This window comes from Sus scrofa, chromosome 7 (genome assembly GCF_000003025.6).
Source record: "Sus scrofa isolate TJ Tabasco breed Duroc chromosome 7, Sscrofa11.1, whole genome shotgun sequence".
NCBI classification, from domain to species: domain Eukaryota; kingdom Metazoa; phylum Chordata; class Mammalia; order Artiodactyla; family Suidae; genus Sus; species Sus scrofa.
The window spans coordinates 24,106,468-24,120,998 of NC_010449.5; the positions used below are offsets into that span (position 1 = coordinate 24,106,468).

At 54.2% G+C, this 14,531-nt stretch overlaps 1 protein-coding gene across 15 annotated transcripts in view; it reads right to left on the reverse strand.

Annotated features, from left to right (window-relative positions):
- The window catches only part of TNXB (tenascin-X), a 66,943-nt gene that overhangs the window by 17,595 nt on the left and 34,817 nt on the right, over positions 1–14,531 (reverse strand). For 6 of the 15 annotated variants that reach the window (XM_021098334.1, XM_021098337.1, XM_021098333.1 and 3 more), the window contains 10 exons: positions 14,198–14,512; positions 13,752–14,075; positions 13,023–13,349; positions 12,298–12,624; positions 9,800–10,096; positions 6,986–7,309; positions 6,256–6,582; positions 5,524–5,850; positions 3,027–3,323; positions 219–542 (listed from right to left, as the gene is read on the reverse strand). The exons of 1 other annotated variant lie outside the window; for it this stretch is intronic. In XM_021098334.1, the coding sequence (XP_020953993.1) occupies positions 219–542; positions 3,027–3,323; positions 5,524–5,850; positions 6,256–6,582; positions 6,986–7,309; positions 9,800–10,096; positions 12,298–12,624; positions 13,023–13,349; positions 13,752–14,075; positions 14,198–14,512 (3,189 nt within the window). 15 annotated transcript variants of the gene reach the window in all.

Here is a 14,531-nt window from a genome sequence, read left to right on the forward strand (position 1 = left end):
CGGGGACCAGGGCAGCCACCAGCATGGCTCCCAGAGGCCGTTCTCTACCCGGGAGGACCCGCCGGTCTCAGGCAGCCCAGGAACTGGGCGGGGGGGGCACAAAGGGCAGCATGGCTCAGCCTCCAGCAGAGGGGCCTCCTGCACCCCAGTCACCCACCACCTGAGAGAGGCTGACCCTCCCATGAGGCCCCACCCTGGGGCTTCCAGGCTCCACTCACTGGTCACCCCGATGACAGAGACGGGGCCCACGCGCTGGCCGTCGTGGAAGCCGTACAGGTTCATCTTGTACTTGTGGTCAGGCTCCAGGCCCGAGATGGTGACCTTGTCCTCGTGCCCCGGGACCCGCACCGCCTTGGGCTGTCCGTCCCCGTTCTTGTACTGGACCAGGAAGTGGTCAAACTGGCCCTCGGGGACGGTCCAGGAGAGCTGCAGGGACTCGGGGGTGGCGTCCGTCACGGTCAGTTCCTCCAGGCGCGGCTTGGTGGGGGGCTCGGGGGCCATGGTGATAGGGACTTCGGTGGTCATAGCTTCATAGTCTGGAGCTGGACAGAGACACAGGGGACAGATGAGGTCTCCTCGGTCCTCAGTGCAGCATACTATGGGCTGTATTACAAAAATACAGTAATAAGGACCAAGATGTGTCTGCCCACGATAGCTCTAACTCCTATTCTTTTTGTTTTTTTCTTTCTAGGGCTGCACCTGCGACATATGGAAGTTCCCAGGCTAAGGGTTGAATTGGAACTACACCTCGGGGGCTGTGGCGGGCAGGTCTGCTGGGGCTGGGGCCATTTCTTGGTCCTTTCCTGGGGCTGGATCAGGAGACAAAGAGAACAGGTGGACATGCTGTGTGGGTTCCCTCCTAACAGGGGACAAATTCTGGGATTTCTCCCAGACACACCTGAGCCCCAAAACCTGGATGCCAACGCTCCAGGTTAAGATAACATTTCTCTGGTTGGAATGTTGTTTCCAGGGAACAGGGTACACACTTGTGACGATGCCATGATGGCAGGGTGGGACCCCGATGACGCTCAACCTGTGCAGCACGGAAGCCGCTGAGCGAATTCATTTAGCAGCACAGGGCCAGGGCTTGATGACAGCATCATTCCTAAGAGACCCGTCACATCAGGAGGTGCAGGTGCTCAGGTTCGGGAATTCCACTTCATGAGTATTTTCCTTTAATATCTCCTCTGGTTTAGAAGGGATTTCTGAGCATTTGAGACACTAATTTAGATTTCACAGTTGAGGGCAAAGAGATGAGACCACAGGAGATCATCTTTGCAGTTGGGTTGTTTTGGGACCTTGTATTAATTCCCTCGCCAGCTGATGGCAGGGATGACCCAGCAAGTCCCCAGATCCCTCCGTCTTTTCTGTTCTGCATAGGGTTTTACTCTGCTGTAATAGTTGACTTACAAAATCACCGTGTTGCAGAGTTCCCGTTGTGTGTAGAGGAAACGAATCCCACCAGTAACCATGAGGTCATGGGTTTAATCCCTGGCCTAGTTCAGTGGGTTAAGGATCCGGTACTGCCATGAACTGTGGTGTAGGTCACAGACATGGCTCGGATCCTGCGTTGCTGTGGCTGTGGTATAGGCCGGCAGCTGTAGCTCCAATTCGACCACTAGCCTGGGAACCTCCATATGCCATGGGTGCGGGCCTAAAAAGAAAAAAACAAAACAAAAGAAAACAAAAAATACCAAAAACCAAATCGCTGTGTTTCATAGCTCTGTTATGTTTGGGATTTTAAGCATCTAGGGGGTAACGGCTACAAAAGAGCTTAACAAAAGCAACCAACAGTCGTGGTAGGGAGTAATTAATGGAGAGAAAATGCCTTGTCAAGTTGCACAAATGACTAACACTAACTACTGAAGCAGTATTCCTGTGAGCAGGATTCAGTGTTGATATAGCACTCAGGGGTAATCAGTTCGGGAGTTGGGAACAAATACAATTTTAATCACTGAAATCAATGATAATTATGAGACTGCACCCCAAGGGTTTTCGGGAGCTAATTTTCTTCCTCAGAAGGGAAAGCCTGTAGTTACCGAACATCGAGTGTGAGCTGAGCCGCGTTCATGCCCATCCTGCAAGACAGGTGTGGTTATTCCTTCTGTGCGGATGGGGAACGGGAGGCACAGGAGAGGCTGAGTGGCTCTCCTGAGGTTACACAGCTCTAATGGGCTGAGGCGAGGGCCAGCCCCTGGTCTGCCTGAGTTTAGATTATTTCCCTGGTGCCCTGCCTCTTCGAGGACCCCAAAAGCCCATGTGCAAAGGGTGAGACAGTTGGGAGCACACTAAAGACTCAGAGTGAGGACAGGAGCAGAACTCCCAGGAGCTCAGGAAGTTCAGTCTCAAGAATAGCAGGACAGGAGTTCCTGTTGAGGCACAGTGGAAATGAATCCGACTAGGAAGCATGAAGTTGTGGGTTTGATCCCTGGCCTTGCTCAGTGGGTTAAGGATCTGGCATTGCCGTGAGCTGTGGTGTAGGTCGCAGACGCGGCTCGGATCTGGCGTTGCTGTGGCTCTGGCGTAGGCTGGCAGCTGTAGCTCTGATTCAACCCCTAGCCTGGGAACCTCCATATGCCTTGAGTGCAGCCTTAAAAAGACAAAAAGGCAAAAAGGCAAAAAAAAAAAAAAAAAAAAAAAAAAAAAAAAAAAAAAAAAAAGACTAGCAGGACAAAAACCCCTTCAAACTGACCCAAAAAAAGGGGAAATTGAGTTGGAGTTCCTATTGTGGCTCAGCAGGTTAAGAATCTGACTAGTATCCATGAGGATGCAAGTCTGATCCCTGGCCTCACTCAGTGGGTTAAAGGATCCAGCGTTGCTGTGAGCTGTGGTATAGATCAGACACAGCTCAGATCCCAAGTTGCTGTGGCTGTGGCATAGGCTGGCAGCTGCAGCTTCGATTCCACCCCCCACCCAGGAACATCCATATGCTGTGGGTTTGGCCTTAAAAAGACCAAAAAAAAAAACAAAGAAATAGAAAACTTAGTCCAGCTCAGGGCAGGGCCAGAGTCCTACTGGACACTCACCAGTTAAACCGATGACAGAGACGGGGCCCATGCGCTGGCCGTAGTGGAAGCCATACAGGTTCATCTTGTACTTGTGGTCGGGCTCCAGGCCCGAGATGGTGACCTGGTCCTCATGCCCTGGGACCCGCACCGCCTTGGGCTGCCCATCCCCGTTCTTGTACTGGACCAGGAAGTGGTCAAACTGGCCCTCGGGGACGGCCCAGGAGAGCTGCAGGGACTCGGGGGTGGCATCCGTCACGGTCAGCTCCCCCAGGCGCGGCTTCAAAGGGGGACTGGCAGGGGGCTCCTCTTGAGGGTCTGGGAAGAGATGCAAACAGAATTGTTCCTGTTGCTGGAAGGAACGGCTGAGGCCCTGCTCTCCTGGCTTCAGACCAGAAGGTGGGCCAGCTCCGTGGGCCTAACTTAAGACCCATTTTTGCTTATGACCATCAAAATCTCTTCGTGGCTTCCTTATGGTCCGTCAAACACACCAGGCAGTCTCTTACCTCAAGGCCTTTGCATTGACTATTCCCTCTGCCTGAATGTTCTTTCCCAGACATCTGCGTGGCTCTCGTTCACACCTCCTTTAAGTCTTCGTTCAAATGTCACCTTCTCGTTAGGGCCTTCCCTGACCACACTATTTAAAATCCCATTCTTGGAGTTCCTATTGTGGCTCAGCGGAAGTGAATCTGACTAGGAACCATGAGGTTGTGGGTTTGATCGCTGGCCTTGCTCAGTGGGTTAAGGATCCGGCATTGCCATGAGCTGTGGTGTAGGTCACAGACGCAGCTCGGATCTGGCATTGCTGTGGCTGTGGCGTAGGCTGGCAGCTATAGCTCCGATTAGACACCTTGCCTGGAAACCTCCACATGCTGCAGGTGTGGCCCTAAAAAAATCAAAAGACAAAAATAAAATAAAAAATAATAAGAATAAATAAAATCCCATTCTCCCAATTGCAGCCTATCTTTCTTATCTGGACCAGATTCCAGCAACAAATTGCAAAACAATTAATATGAAGCAATCAGGAAACTGTAGCACTGCTTGGATATCTGGTCATATTAAGGAATGACTTCCTTTTTTAATGACTTTTTTTTTTGCCTTTTTTTTTTTAGGGCCACACCTGCAGCATATGGAAGTTTCCAAGCTAGGCGTCAAATCAGAGCTAGAGCTGCCAGCCTATACCACAGCCACAGCAACACCAGATACGAGCTGTGTGACCTACACCAGAGCTCACAGCAACGCTGGATCCTTAACCCGTTGAGCGAGTTCTCATGGATACTGGTTGGATTCGTTTCCACTGAGCCACAATGGGAACTCTTTAATCCTGTTCATTTTCAAAGGTACAATTATTGCATTGTGGTTATTTTTAAATAGTTTTTTTGAAAAGACTTAAATATGTAATGTTAAAGTACAGAGTGAATAGAATACGTTTTAAAATATCACAGCAGGATATCCATGCAACGAATATTATTTGGCTATAGAGGAATGAAGTCCTGCTACATGCTGCAACATGGCTCAACCTCCAAAACATGCTTGGTAAAGAAGCCAGACACAGAAGAACACGTATGGTTTGATTCCACTTATATGATGGGTCCAGAAAAGGCACATCTACAGAGACAGAAGGTGCATAAGCAGTGACCAGAACTGGGCGTGGGAATGGGACACCAGGTTTCTTCTTGAGGGGACGGAAAACTCGTAAAATTAGGTAGTGATTATGGTTGTACAACTCTGCAAATACGCCACAGTTGGTCAGCTGCATGCTCAAAACAGGTGAATTTTATGGTCTGTAAATTATACTTCGACAAAGCTGTTAATAAAGAAAACACTAGTCGGGGAAGACAGGAAGTGAGTGGGGTCTGGCTGAGCCAGACTGGTCAGAGCTGGTATTTGGTTACAGTAGGTGGTGAACACCTGCGAGTTCCTTATACTAGTCTTCCTCTTTGGCTATAATTTTACCATTTTGTATAATAACTAGTGGTGAGAATTAATATTGCATGGCATTTGTCCCAAACTCAAAAAAAAAAGTTCTTGGGGAGTTCCCGTCATCGTGGCTCAGTGGAAATGAATCTGACTAGTATCCACGAGGATGCAGGTTTGATCCCTGACCTCGCTCAGTGGGTTAAGGATCCGGTGTTGCCATGAGCTGTGGTGCAGGCTGGCAGCTGCAGCTCCGATTCGACCCATAGCCTGGGAACTTCCATATGCTGCAGGTGTGGCCCTAAAAAGACAAAAAAAAAGGGGGGGTTCTTTTCAGGGCTCCCAGGCGAAGCAGAGAACCACAAACAGGTCAGTGCACCACTGCCATGGAGGCTTCAACCCCCAGTGGCCTCTCTAATGGGCAAAGCACGCCCCTGGGACCACGCATCCTGCCCCCAGATGACAACTGTCTTGAGGTGCTGAGTGGACAGGGACAGGTAGAGGTCTGGAGGTTTCAGGGTCCTGGGAGCTCAGTGGAGGACACTCTGAGGCTCTGCTCTGAGACCTTTTCTGAAACCTAACAGAGAGGACCCTCACTCACCGGTCACGCCCACAGTGGACAGGGGGCCCACGCGCTGGCCGTCGTAGAAGCCGTACAGGTTCATCTTGTACTTGCGTCCAGCCTCCAGGCCCTCAACTGTCACCTCGCTCTCCTCGCCCCCGACACGCACCACCTGGGGCCCGGCCCTGCCCTTGTACTGCACGGTGAAGGAGTCAAAGTGGCCCTGGGGGACCGTCCACGAGAGGCTCAGAGAGTCCGGGGAGGATCCTGTCACCGTCAGCTCCCCCAGGATGGGCTCCTCGGGGCGTTCCGTGGGGCTGGGGGTCTCCTCCATCTCCGTGGGGCTGGGGGTCTCCTCCTCGGCAGCTGAGAAGAGAGACACAGACAGGGTGAGCCAGGGTCCCCGGGAGATGTCCTGGGGTCTCCTCCCACACTGTGACCCCCACTCAGGCCCCAAGGTCAGTTCAGAGGAGCCCGTCCTTGGGCCCGGGTGGTCCTGGTCAGCTGGCAGCTCACAGACACACCCAGAGCCTCCGGGCTCAGCTGCGGGGACCAGGGCAGCCACCAGCATGGCTCCCAGAGGCCGTTCTCTACCCGGGAGGACCCGCCGGTCTCAGGCAGCCCAGGAACTGGGCGGGGGGGGGGGCGGGCACAAAGGGCAGCATGGCTCAGCCTCCAGCAGAGGGGCCTCCTGCACCCCAGTCACCCACCACCTGAGAGAGGCTGACCCTCCCATGAGGCTCCACCCTGGGGCTTCCAGGCTCCACTCACTGGTCACCCCGATGACAGAGACGGGGCCCACGCGCTGGCCGTCGTGGAAGCCGTACAGGTGCATCTTGTACTTGTGGTCGGGCTCCAGGCCCTCAACTGTCACCTCGCTCTCCTCGCCCCCGACACGCACCACTTGGGGCCCGGCCCTGCCCTTGTACTGCACAGTGAAGGAGTCAAAGTGGCCCTGGGGGACCGTCCACGAGAGGCTCAGAGAGTCCGGGGAGGATCCTGTCACCGTCAGCTCCCCCAGGATGGGCTCCTCGGGGGGTTCTGTGGGGCTGGGGGTCTCCTCCATCTCCGTGGGGCTGGGGGTCTCCTCCTCGGCAGCTGAGAAGAGAGACACAGACAGGGTGAGCCAGGGTCCCCGGGAGATGTCCTGGGGTCTCCTCCCACACTGTGACCCCCACTCAGGCCCCAAGGTCAGTTCAGAGGAGCCTGTCCTTGGGCCCGGGTGGTCCTGGTCAGCTGGCAGCTCACAGACACACCCAGAGCCTCCGGGCTCAGCTGCGGGGACCAGGGCAGCCACCAGCATGGCTCCCAGAGGCCGTTCTCTACCCGGGAGGACCCGCCGGTCTCAGGCAGCCCAGGAACTGGGCGGGGGGGGGCAGGCACAAAGGGCAGCATGGCTCAGCCTCCAGCAGAGGGGCCTCCTGAACCCCAGTCACCCACCACCTGAGAGAGGCTGACCCTCCCATGAGGCCCCACCCTGGGGCTTCCAGGCTCCACTCACTGGTCACCCCGATGACAGAGACGGGGCCCACGCGCTGGCCGTCGTGGAAGCCGTACAGGTTCATCTTGTACTTGTGGTCAGGCTCCAGGCCCGAGATGGTGACCTTGTCCTCGTGCCCCGGGACCCGCACCGCCTTGGGCTGTCCGTCCCCGTTCTTGTACTGGACCAGGAAGTGGTCAAACTGGCCCTCGGGGACGGTCCAGGAGAGCTGCAGGGACTCGGGGGTGGCGTCCGTCACGGTCAGTTCCTCCAGGCGCGGCTTGGTGGGGGGCTCGGGGGCCATGGTGATAGGGACTTCGGTGGTCATAGCTTCATAGTCTGGAGCTGGACAGAGACACAGGGGACAGATGAGGTCTCCTCGGTCCTCAGTGCAGCATACTATGGGCTGTATTACAAAAATACAGTAATAAGGACCAAGATGTGTCTGCCCACGATAGCTCTAACTCCTATTCTTTTTGTTTTTTTCTTTCTAGGGCTGCACCTGCGACATATGGAAGTTCCCAGGCTAAGGGTTGAATTGGAACTACACCTCGGGGGCTGTGGCGGGCAGGTCTGCTGGGGCTGGGGCCATTTCTTGGTCCTTTCCTGGGGCTGGATCAGGAGACAAAGAGAACAGGTGGACATGCTGTGTGGGTTCCCTCCTAACAGGGGACAAATTCTGGGATTTCTCCCAGACACACCTGAGCCCCAAAACCTGGATGCCAACGCTCCAGGTTAAGATAACATTTCTCTGGTTGGAATGTTGTTTCCAGGGAACAGGGTACACACTTGTGACGATGCCATGATGGCAGGGTGGGACCCCGATGACGCTCAACCTGTGCAGCACGGAAGCCGCTGAGCGAATTCATTTAGCAGCACAGGGCCAGGGCTTGATGACAGCATCATTCCTAAGAGACCCGTCACATCAGGAGGTGCAGGTGCTCAGGTTCGGGAATTCCACTTCATGAGTATTTTCCTTTAATATCTCCTCTGGTTTAGAAGGGATTTCTGAGCATTTGAGACACTAATTTAGATTTCACAGTTGAGGGCAAAGAGATGAGACCACAGGAGATCATCTTTGCAGTTGGGTTGTTTTGGGACCTTGTATTAATTCCCTCGCCAGCTGATGGCAGGGATGACCCAGCAAGTCCCCAGATCCCTCCGTCTTTTCTGTTCTGCATAGGGTTTTACTCTGCTGTAATAGTTGACTTACAAAATCACCGTGTTGCAGAGTTCCCGTTGTGTGTAGAGGAAACGAATCCCACCAGTAACCATGAGGTCATGGGTTTAATCCCTGGCCTAGTTCAGTGGGTTAAGGATCCGGTACTGCCATGAACTGTGGTGTAGGTCACAGACATGGCTCGGATCCTGCGTTGCTGTGGCTGTGGTATAGGCCGGCAGCTGTAGCTCCAATTCGACCACTAGCCTGGGAACCTCCATATGCCATGGGTGCGGGCCTAAAAAGAAAAAAACAAAACAAAAGAAAACAAAAAATACCAAAAACCAAATCGCTGTGTTTCATAGCTCTGTTATGTTTGGGATTTTAAGCATCTAGGGGGTAACGGCTACAAAAGAGCTTAACAAAAGCAACCAACAGTCGTGGTAGGGAGTAATTAATGGAGAGAAAATGCCTTGTCAAGTTGCACAAATGACTAACACTAACTACTGAAGCAGTATTCCTGTGAGCAGGATTCAGTGTTGATATAGCACTCAGGGGTAATCAGTTCGGGAGTTGGGAACAAATACAATTTTAATCACTGAAATCAATGATAATTATGAGACTGCACCCCAAGGGTTTTCGGGAGCTAATTTTCTTCCTCAGAAGGGAAAGCCTGTAGTTACCGAACATCGAGTGTGAGCTGAGCCGCGTTCATGCCCATCCTGCAAGACAGGTGTGGTTATTCCTTCTGTGCGGATGGGGAACGGGAGGCACAGGAGAGGCTGAGTGGCTCTCCTGAGGTTACACAGCTCTAATGGGCTGAGGCGAGGGCCGCCCCTGGTCTGCCTGAGTTTAGATTATTTCCCTGGTGCCCTGCCTCTTCGAGGACCCCAAAAGCCCATGTGCAAAGGGTGAGACAGTTGGGAGCACACTAAAGACTCAGAGTGAGGACAGGAGCAGAACTCCCAGGAGCTCAGGAAGTTCAGTCTCAAGAATAGCAGGACAGGAGTTCCTGTTGAGGCACAGTGGAAATGAATCCGACTAGGAAGCATGAAGTTGTGGGTTTGATCCCTGGCCTTGCTCAGTGGGTTAAGGATCTGGCATTGCCGTGAGCTGTGGTGTAGGTCGCAGACGCGGCTCGGATCTGGCGTTGCTGTGGCTCTGGCGTAGGCTGGCAGCTGTAGCTCTGATTCAACCCCTAGCCTGGGAACCTCCATATGCCTTGAGTGCAGCCTTAAAAAGACAAAAAGGCAAAAAGGCAAAAAAAAAAAAAAAAAAAAAAAAAAAAAAAAAAAAAAAAAAAAAGACTAGCAGGACAAAAACCCCTTCAAACTGACCCAAAAAAAGGGGAAATTGAGTTGGAGTTCCTATTGTGGCTCAGCAGGTTAAGAATCTGACTAGTATCCATGAGGATGCAAGTCTGATCCCTGGCCTCACTCAGTGGGTTAAAGGATCCAGCGTTGCTGTGAGCTGTGGTATAGATCAGACACAGCTCAGATCCCAAGTTGCTGTGGCTGTGGCATAGGCTGGCAGCTGCAGCTTCGATTCCACCCCCCACCCAGGAACATCCATATGCTGTGGGTTTGGCCTTAAAAAGACCAAAAAAAAAAAAAACACAAAGAAATAGAAAACTTAGTCCAGCTCAGGGCAGGGCCAGAGTCCTACTGGACACTCACCAGTTAAACCGATGACAGAGACGGGGCCCATGCGCTGGCCGTAGTGGAAGCCATACAGGTTCATCTTGTACTTGTGGTCGGGCTCCAGGCCCGAGATGGTGACCTGGTCCTCATGCCCTGGGACCCGCACCGCCTTGGGCTGCCCATCCCCGTTCTTGTACTGGACCAGGAAGTGGTCAAACTGGCCCTCGGGGACGGCCCAGGAGAGCTGCAGGGACTCGGGGGTGGCATCCGTCACGGTCAGCTCCCCCAGGCGCGGCTTCAAAGGGGGACTGGCAGGGGGCTCCTCTTGAGGGTCTGGGAAGAGATGCAAACAGAATTGTTCCTGTTGCTGGAAGGAACGGCTGAGGCCCTGCTCTCCTGGCTTCAGACCAGAAGGTGGGCCAGCTCCGTGGGCCTAACTTAAGACCCATTTTTGCTTATGACCATCAAAATCTCTTCGTGGCTTCCTTATGGTCCGTCAAACACACCAGGCAGTCTCTTACCTCAAGGCCTTTGCATTGACTATTCCCTCTGCCTGAATGTTCTTTCCCAGACATCTGCGTGGCTCTCGTTCACACCTCCTTTAAGTCTTCGTTCAAATGTCACCTTCTCGTTAGGGCCTTCCCTGACCACACTATTTAAAATCCCATTCTTGGAGTTCCTATTGTGGCTCAGCGGAAGTGAATCTGACTAGGAACCATGAGGTTGTGGGTTTGATCGCTGGCCTTGCTCAGTGGGTTAAGGATCCGGCATTGCCATGAGCTGTGGTGTAGGTCACAGACGCAGCTCGGATCTGGCATTGCTGTGGCTGTGGCGTAGGCTGGCAGCTATAGCTCCGATTAGACACCTTGCCTGGAAACCTCCACATGCTGCAGGTGTGGCCCTAAAAAAATCAAAAGACAAAAATAAAATAAAAAATAATAAGAATAAATAAAATCCCATTCTCCCAATTGCAGCCTATCTTTCTTATCTGGACCAGATTCCAGCAACAAATTGCAAAACAATTAATATGAAGCAATCAGGAAACTGTAGCACTGCTTGGATATCTGGTCATATTAAGGAATGACTTCCTTTTTTAATGACTTTTTTTTTTGCCTTTTTTTTTTTAGGGCCACACCTGCAGCATATGGAAGTTTCCAAGCTAGGCGTCAAATCAGAGCTAGAGCTGCCAGCCTATACCACAGCCACAGCAACACCAGATACGAGCTGTGTGACCTACACCAGAGCTCACAGCAACGCTGGATCCTTAACCCGTTGAGCGAGTTCTCATGGATACTGGTTGGATTCGTTTCCACTGAGCCACAATGGGAACTCTTTAATCCTGTTCATTTTCAAAGGTACAATTATTGCATTGTGGTTATTTTTAAATAGTTTTTTTTGAAAAGACTTAAATATGTAATGTTAAAGTACAGAGTGAATAGAATACGTTTTAAAATATCACAGCAGGATATCCATGCAACGAATATTATTTGGCTATAGAGGAATGAAGTCCTGCTACATGCTGCAACATGGCTCAACCTCCAAAACATGCTTGGTAAAGAAGCCAGACACAGAAGAACACGTATGGTTTGATTCCACTTATATGATGGGTCCAGAAAAGGCACATCTACAGAGACAGAAGGTGCATAAGCAGTGACCAGAACTGGGCGTGGGAATGGGACACCAGGTTTCTTCTTGAGGGGACGGAAAACTCGTAAAATTAGGTAGTGATTATGGTTGTACAACTCTGCAAATACGCCACAGTTGGTCAGCTGCATGCTCAAAACAGGTGAATTTTATGGTCTGTAAATTATACTTCGACAAAGCTGTTAATAAAGAAAACACTAGTCGGGGAAGACAGGAAGTGAGTGGGGTCTGGCTGAGCCAGACTGGTCAGAGCTGGTATTTGGTTACAGTAGGTGGTGAACACCTGCGAGTTCCTTATACTAGTCTTCCTCTTTGGCTATAATTTTACCATTTTGTATAATAACTAGTGGTGAGAATTAATATTGCATGGCATTTGTCCCAAACTCAAAAAAAAAAGTTCTTGGGGAGTTCCCGTCATCGTGGCTCAGTGGAAATGAATCTGACTAGTATCCACGAGGATGCAGGTTTGATCCCTGACCTCGCTCAGTGGGTTAAGGATCCGGTGTTGCCATGAGCTGTGGTGCAGGCTGGCAGCTGCAGCTCCGATTCGACCCATAGCCTGGGAACTTCCATATGCTGCAGGTGTGGCCCTAAAAAGACAAAAAAAAAGGGGGGGTTCTTTTCAGGGCTCCCAGGCGAAGCAGAGAACCACAAACAGGTCAGTGCACCACTGCCATGGAGGCTTCAACCCCCAGTGGCCTCTCTAATGGGCAAAGCACGCCCCTGGGACCACGCATCCTGCCCCCAGATGACAACTGTCTTGAGGTGCTGAGTGGACAGGGACAGGTAGAGGTCTGGAGGTTTCAGGGTCCTGGGAGCTCAGTGGAGGACACTCTGAGGCTCTGCTCTGAGACCTTTTCTGAAACCTAACAGAGAGGACCCTCACTCACCGGTCACGCCCACAGTGGACAGGGGGCCCACGCGCTGGCCGTCGTAGAAGCCGTACAGGTTCATCTTGTACTTGCGTCCAGCCTCCAGGCCCTCAACTGTCACCTCGCTCTCCTCGCCCCCGACACGCACCACCTGGGGCCCGGCCCTGCCCTTGTACTGCACGGTGAAGGAGTCAAAGTGGCCCTGGGGGACCGTCCACGAGAGGCTCAGAGAGTCCGGGGAGGATCCTGTCACCGTCAGCTCCCCCAGGATGGGCTCCTCGGGGCGTTCCGTGGGGCTGGGGGTCTCCTCCATCTCCGTGGAGCTGGGGGTCTCCTCCTCGGCAGCTGAGAAGAGAGACACAGACAGGGTGAGCCAGGGTCCCCGGGAGATGTCCTGGGGTCTCCTCCCACACTGTGACCCCCACTCAGGCCCCAAGGTCAGTTCAGAGGAGCCCGTCCTTGGGCCCGGGTGGTCCTGGTCAGCTGGCAGCTCACAGACACACCCAGAGCCTCCGGGCTCAGCTGGGGGGACCAGGGCAGCCACCAGCATGGCTCCCAGAGGCCGTTCTCTACCCGGGAGGACCCGCCGGTCTCAGGCAGCCCAGGAACTGGGCGGGGGGGGCACAAAGGGCAGCATGGCTCAGCCTCCAGCAGAGGGGCCTCCTGCACCCCAGTCACCCACCACCTGAGAGAGGCTGACCCTCCCATGAGGCCCCACCCTGGGGCTTCCAGGCTCCACTCACTGGTCACCCCGATGACAGAGACGGGGCCCACGCGCTGGCCGTCGTGGAAGCCGTACAGGTGCATCTTGTACTTGCGTCCAGCCTCCAGGCCCTCAACTGTCACCTCGCTCTCCTCGCCCCCGACACGCACCACCTGGGGCCCGGCCCTGCCCTTGTACTGCACAGTGAAGGAGTCAAAGTGGCCCTGGGGGACCGTCCACGAGAGGCTCAGAGAGTCCGGGGAGGATCCTGTCACCGTCAGCTCCCCCAGGATGGGCTCCTCGGGGGGTTCTGTGGGGCTGGGGGTCTCCTCCATCTCCGTGGGGCTGGGGGTCTCCTCCTCGGCAGCTGAGAAGAGAGACACAGACAGGGTGAGCCAGGGTCCCCAGGAGATGTCCTGGGGTCTCCTCCCACACTGTGACCCCCACTCAGGCCCCAAGGTCAGTTCAGAGGAGCCCGTCCTTGGGCCCGGGTGGTCCTGGTCAGCTGGCAGCTCACAGACACACCCAGAGCCTCCGGGCTCAGCTGCGGGGACCAGGGCAGCCACCAGCATGGCTCCCAGAGGCCGTTCTCTACTCGGGAGGACCCGCCGGTCTCAGGCAGCCCAGGAACTGGGCGGGGGGGGGGGGCACAAAGGGCAGCATGGCTCAGCCTCCAGCAGAGGGGCCTCCTGCACCCCAGTCACCCACCACCTGAGAGAGGCTGACCCTCCCATGAGGCCCCACCCTGGGGCTTCCAGGCTCCACTCACTGGTCACCCCGATGACAGAGACGGGGCCCACGCGCTGGCCGTCGTGGAAGCCATACAGATTCATCTTATACTTGTGGTCAGGCTCCAGGCCTGAGATGGTGACCTGGTCCTCGTGCCCTGGGACCCGCACCGCCTTGGGCTGCCCGTCCCCGTTCTTGTACTGGACCAGGAAGTGGTCAAACTGGCCCTCAGGGACGGTCCAGGAGAGCTGCAGGGACTCGGGGGTGGCGTCCGTCACGGTCAGCTCCTCCAGGCGCGGCTTGGTCAGGGGCTCCGGGGTGGTAGAGGGAGGTTCTGAAGGTTCATCCTCTTCCTCTCTTGGGGCTGAACAAGACATGGAGAAAGCAGGACCTGAGAGAGGGGTTCCGGGTCCTCGGGGACTCTGCCCTCTTGGGGCCTTCACGGCCACCTGGAAGGAAGCCAAGTGGGCAGAGCTCTTTGCTCACCTGTCAGAGCTTCCACCTGGGCAGGACCCACTCGCTGGCCGTCATGGAAACCGTACAGGCTCACCAGGTATCTGTGGTCTGATTCCAGGCCAGAAAGGGTGACGTCGTTCTGGTCGCCCCCTAAACTGACTACTTGGAGCTGCCCATTCTTATCTGTGTACTGGACCTCGAAGGAGTTGAATTCTCCTTCCCTCAGGGTCCAGGAGAGATGCAGGGTGTGCGGCGTGGCCTCCTCCATGGTCACCTCGCCCAGGCGGGGCTCAGACGCTGGCAGGCTGGGGGCCTCAGCCTCCATTTCTTCCCTGGGGGCTGGTTCTGAGAGACAAGTGGAGAT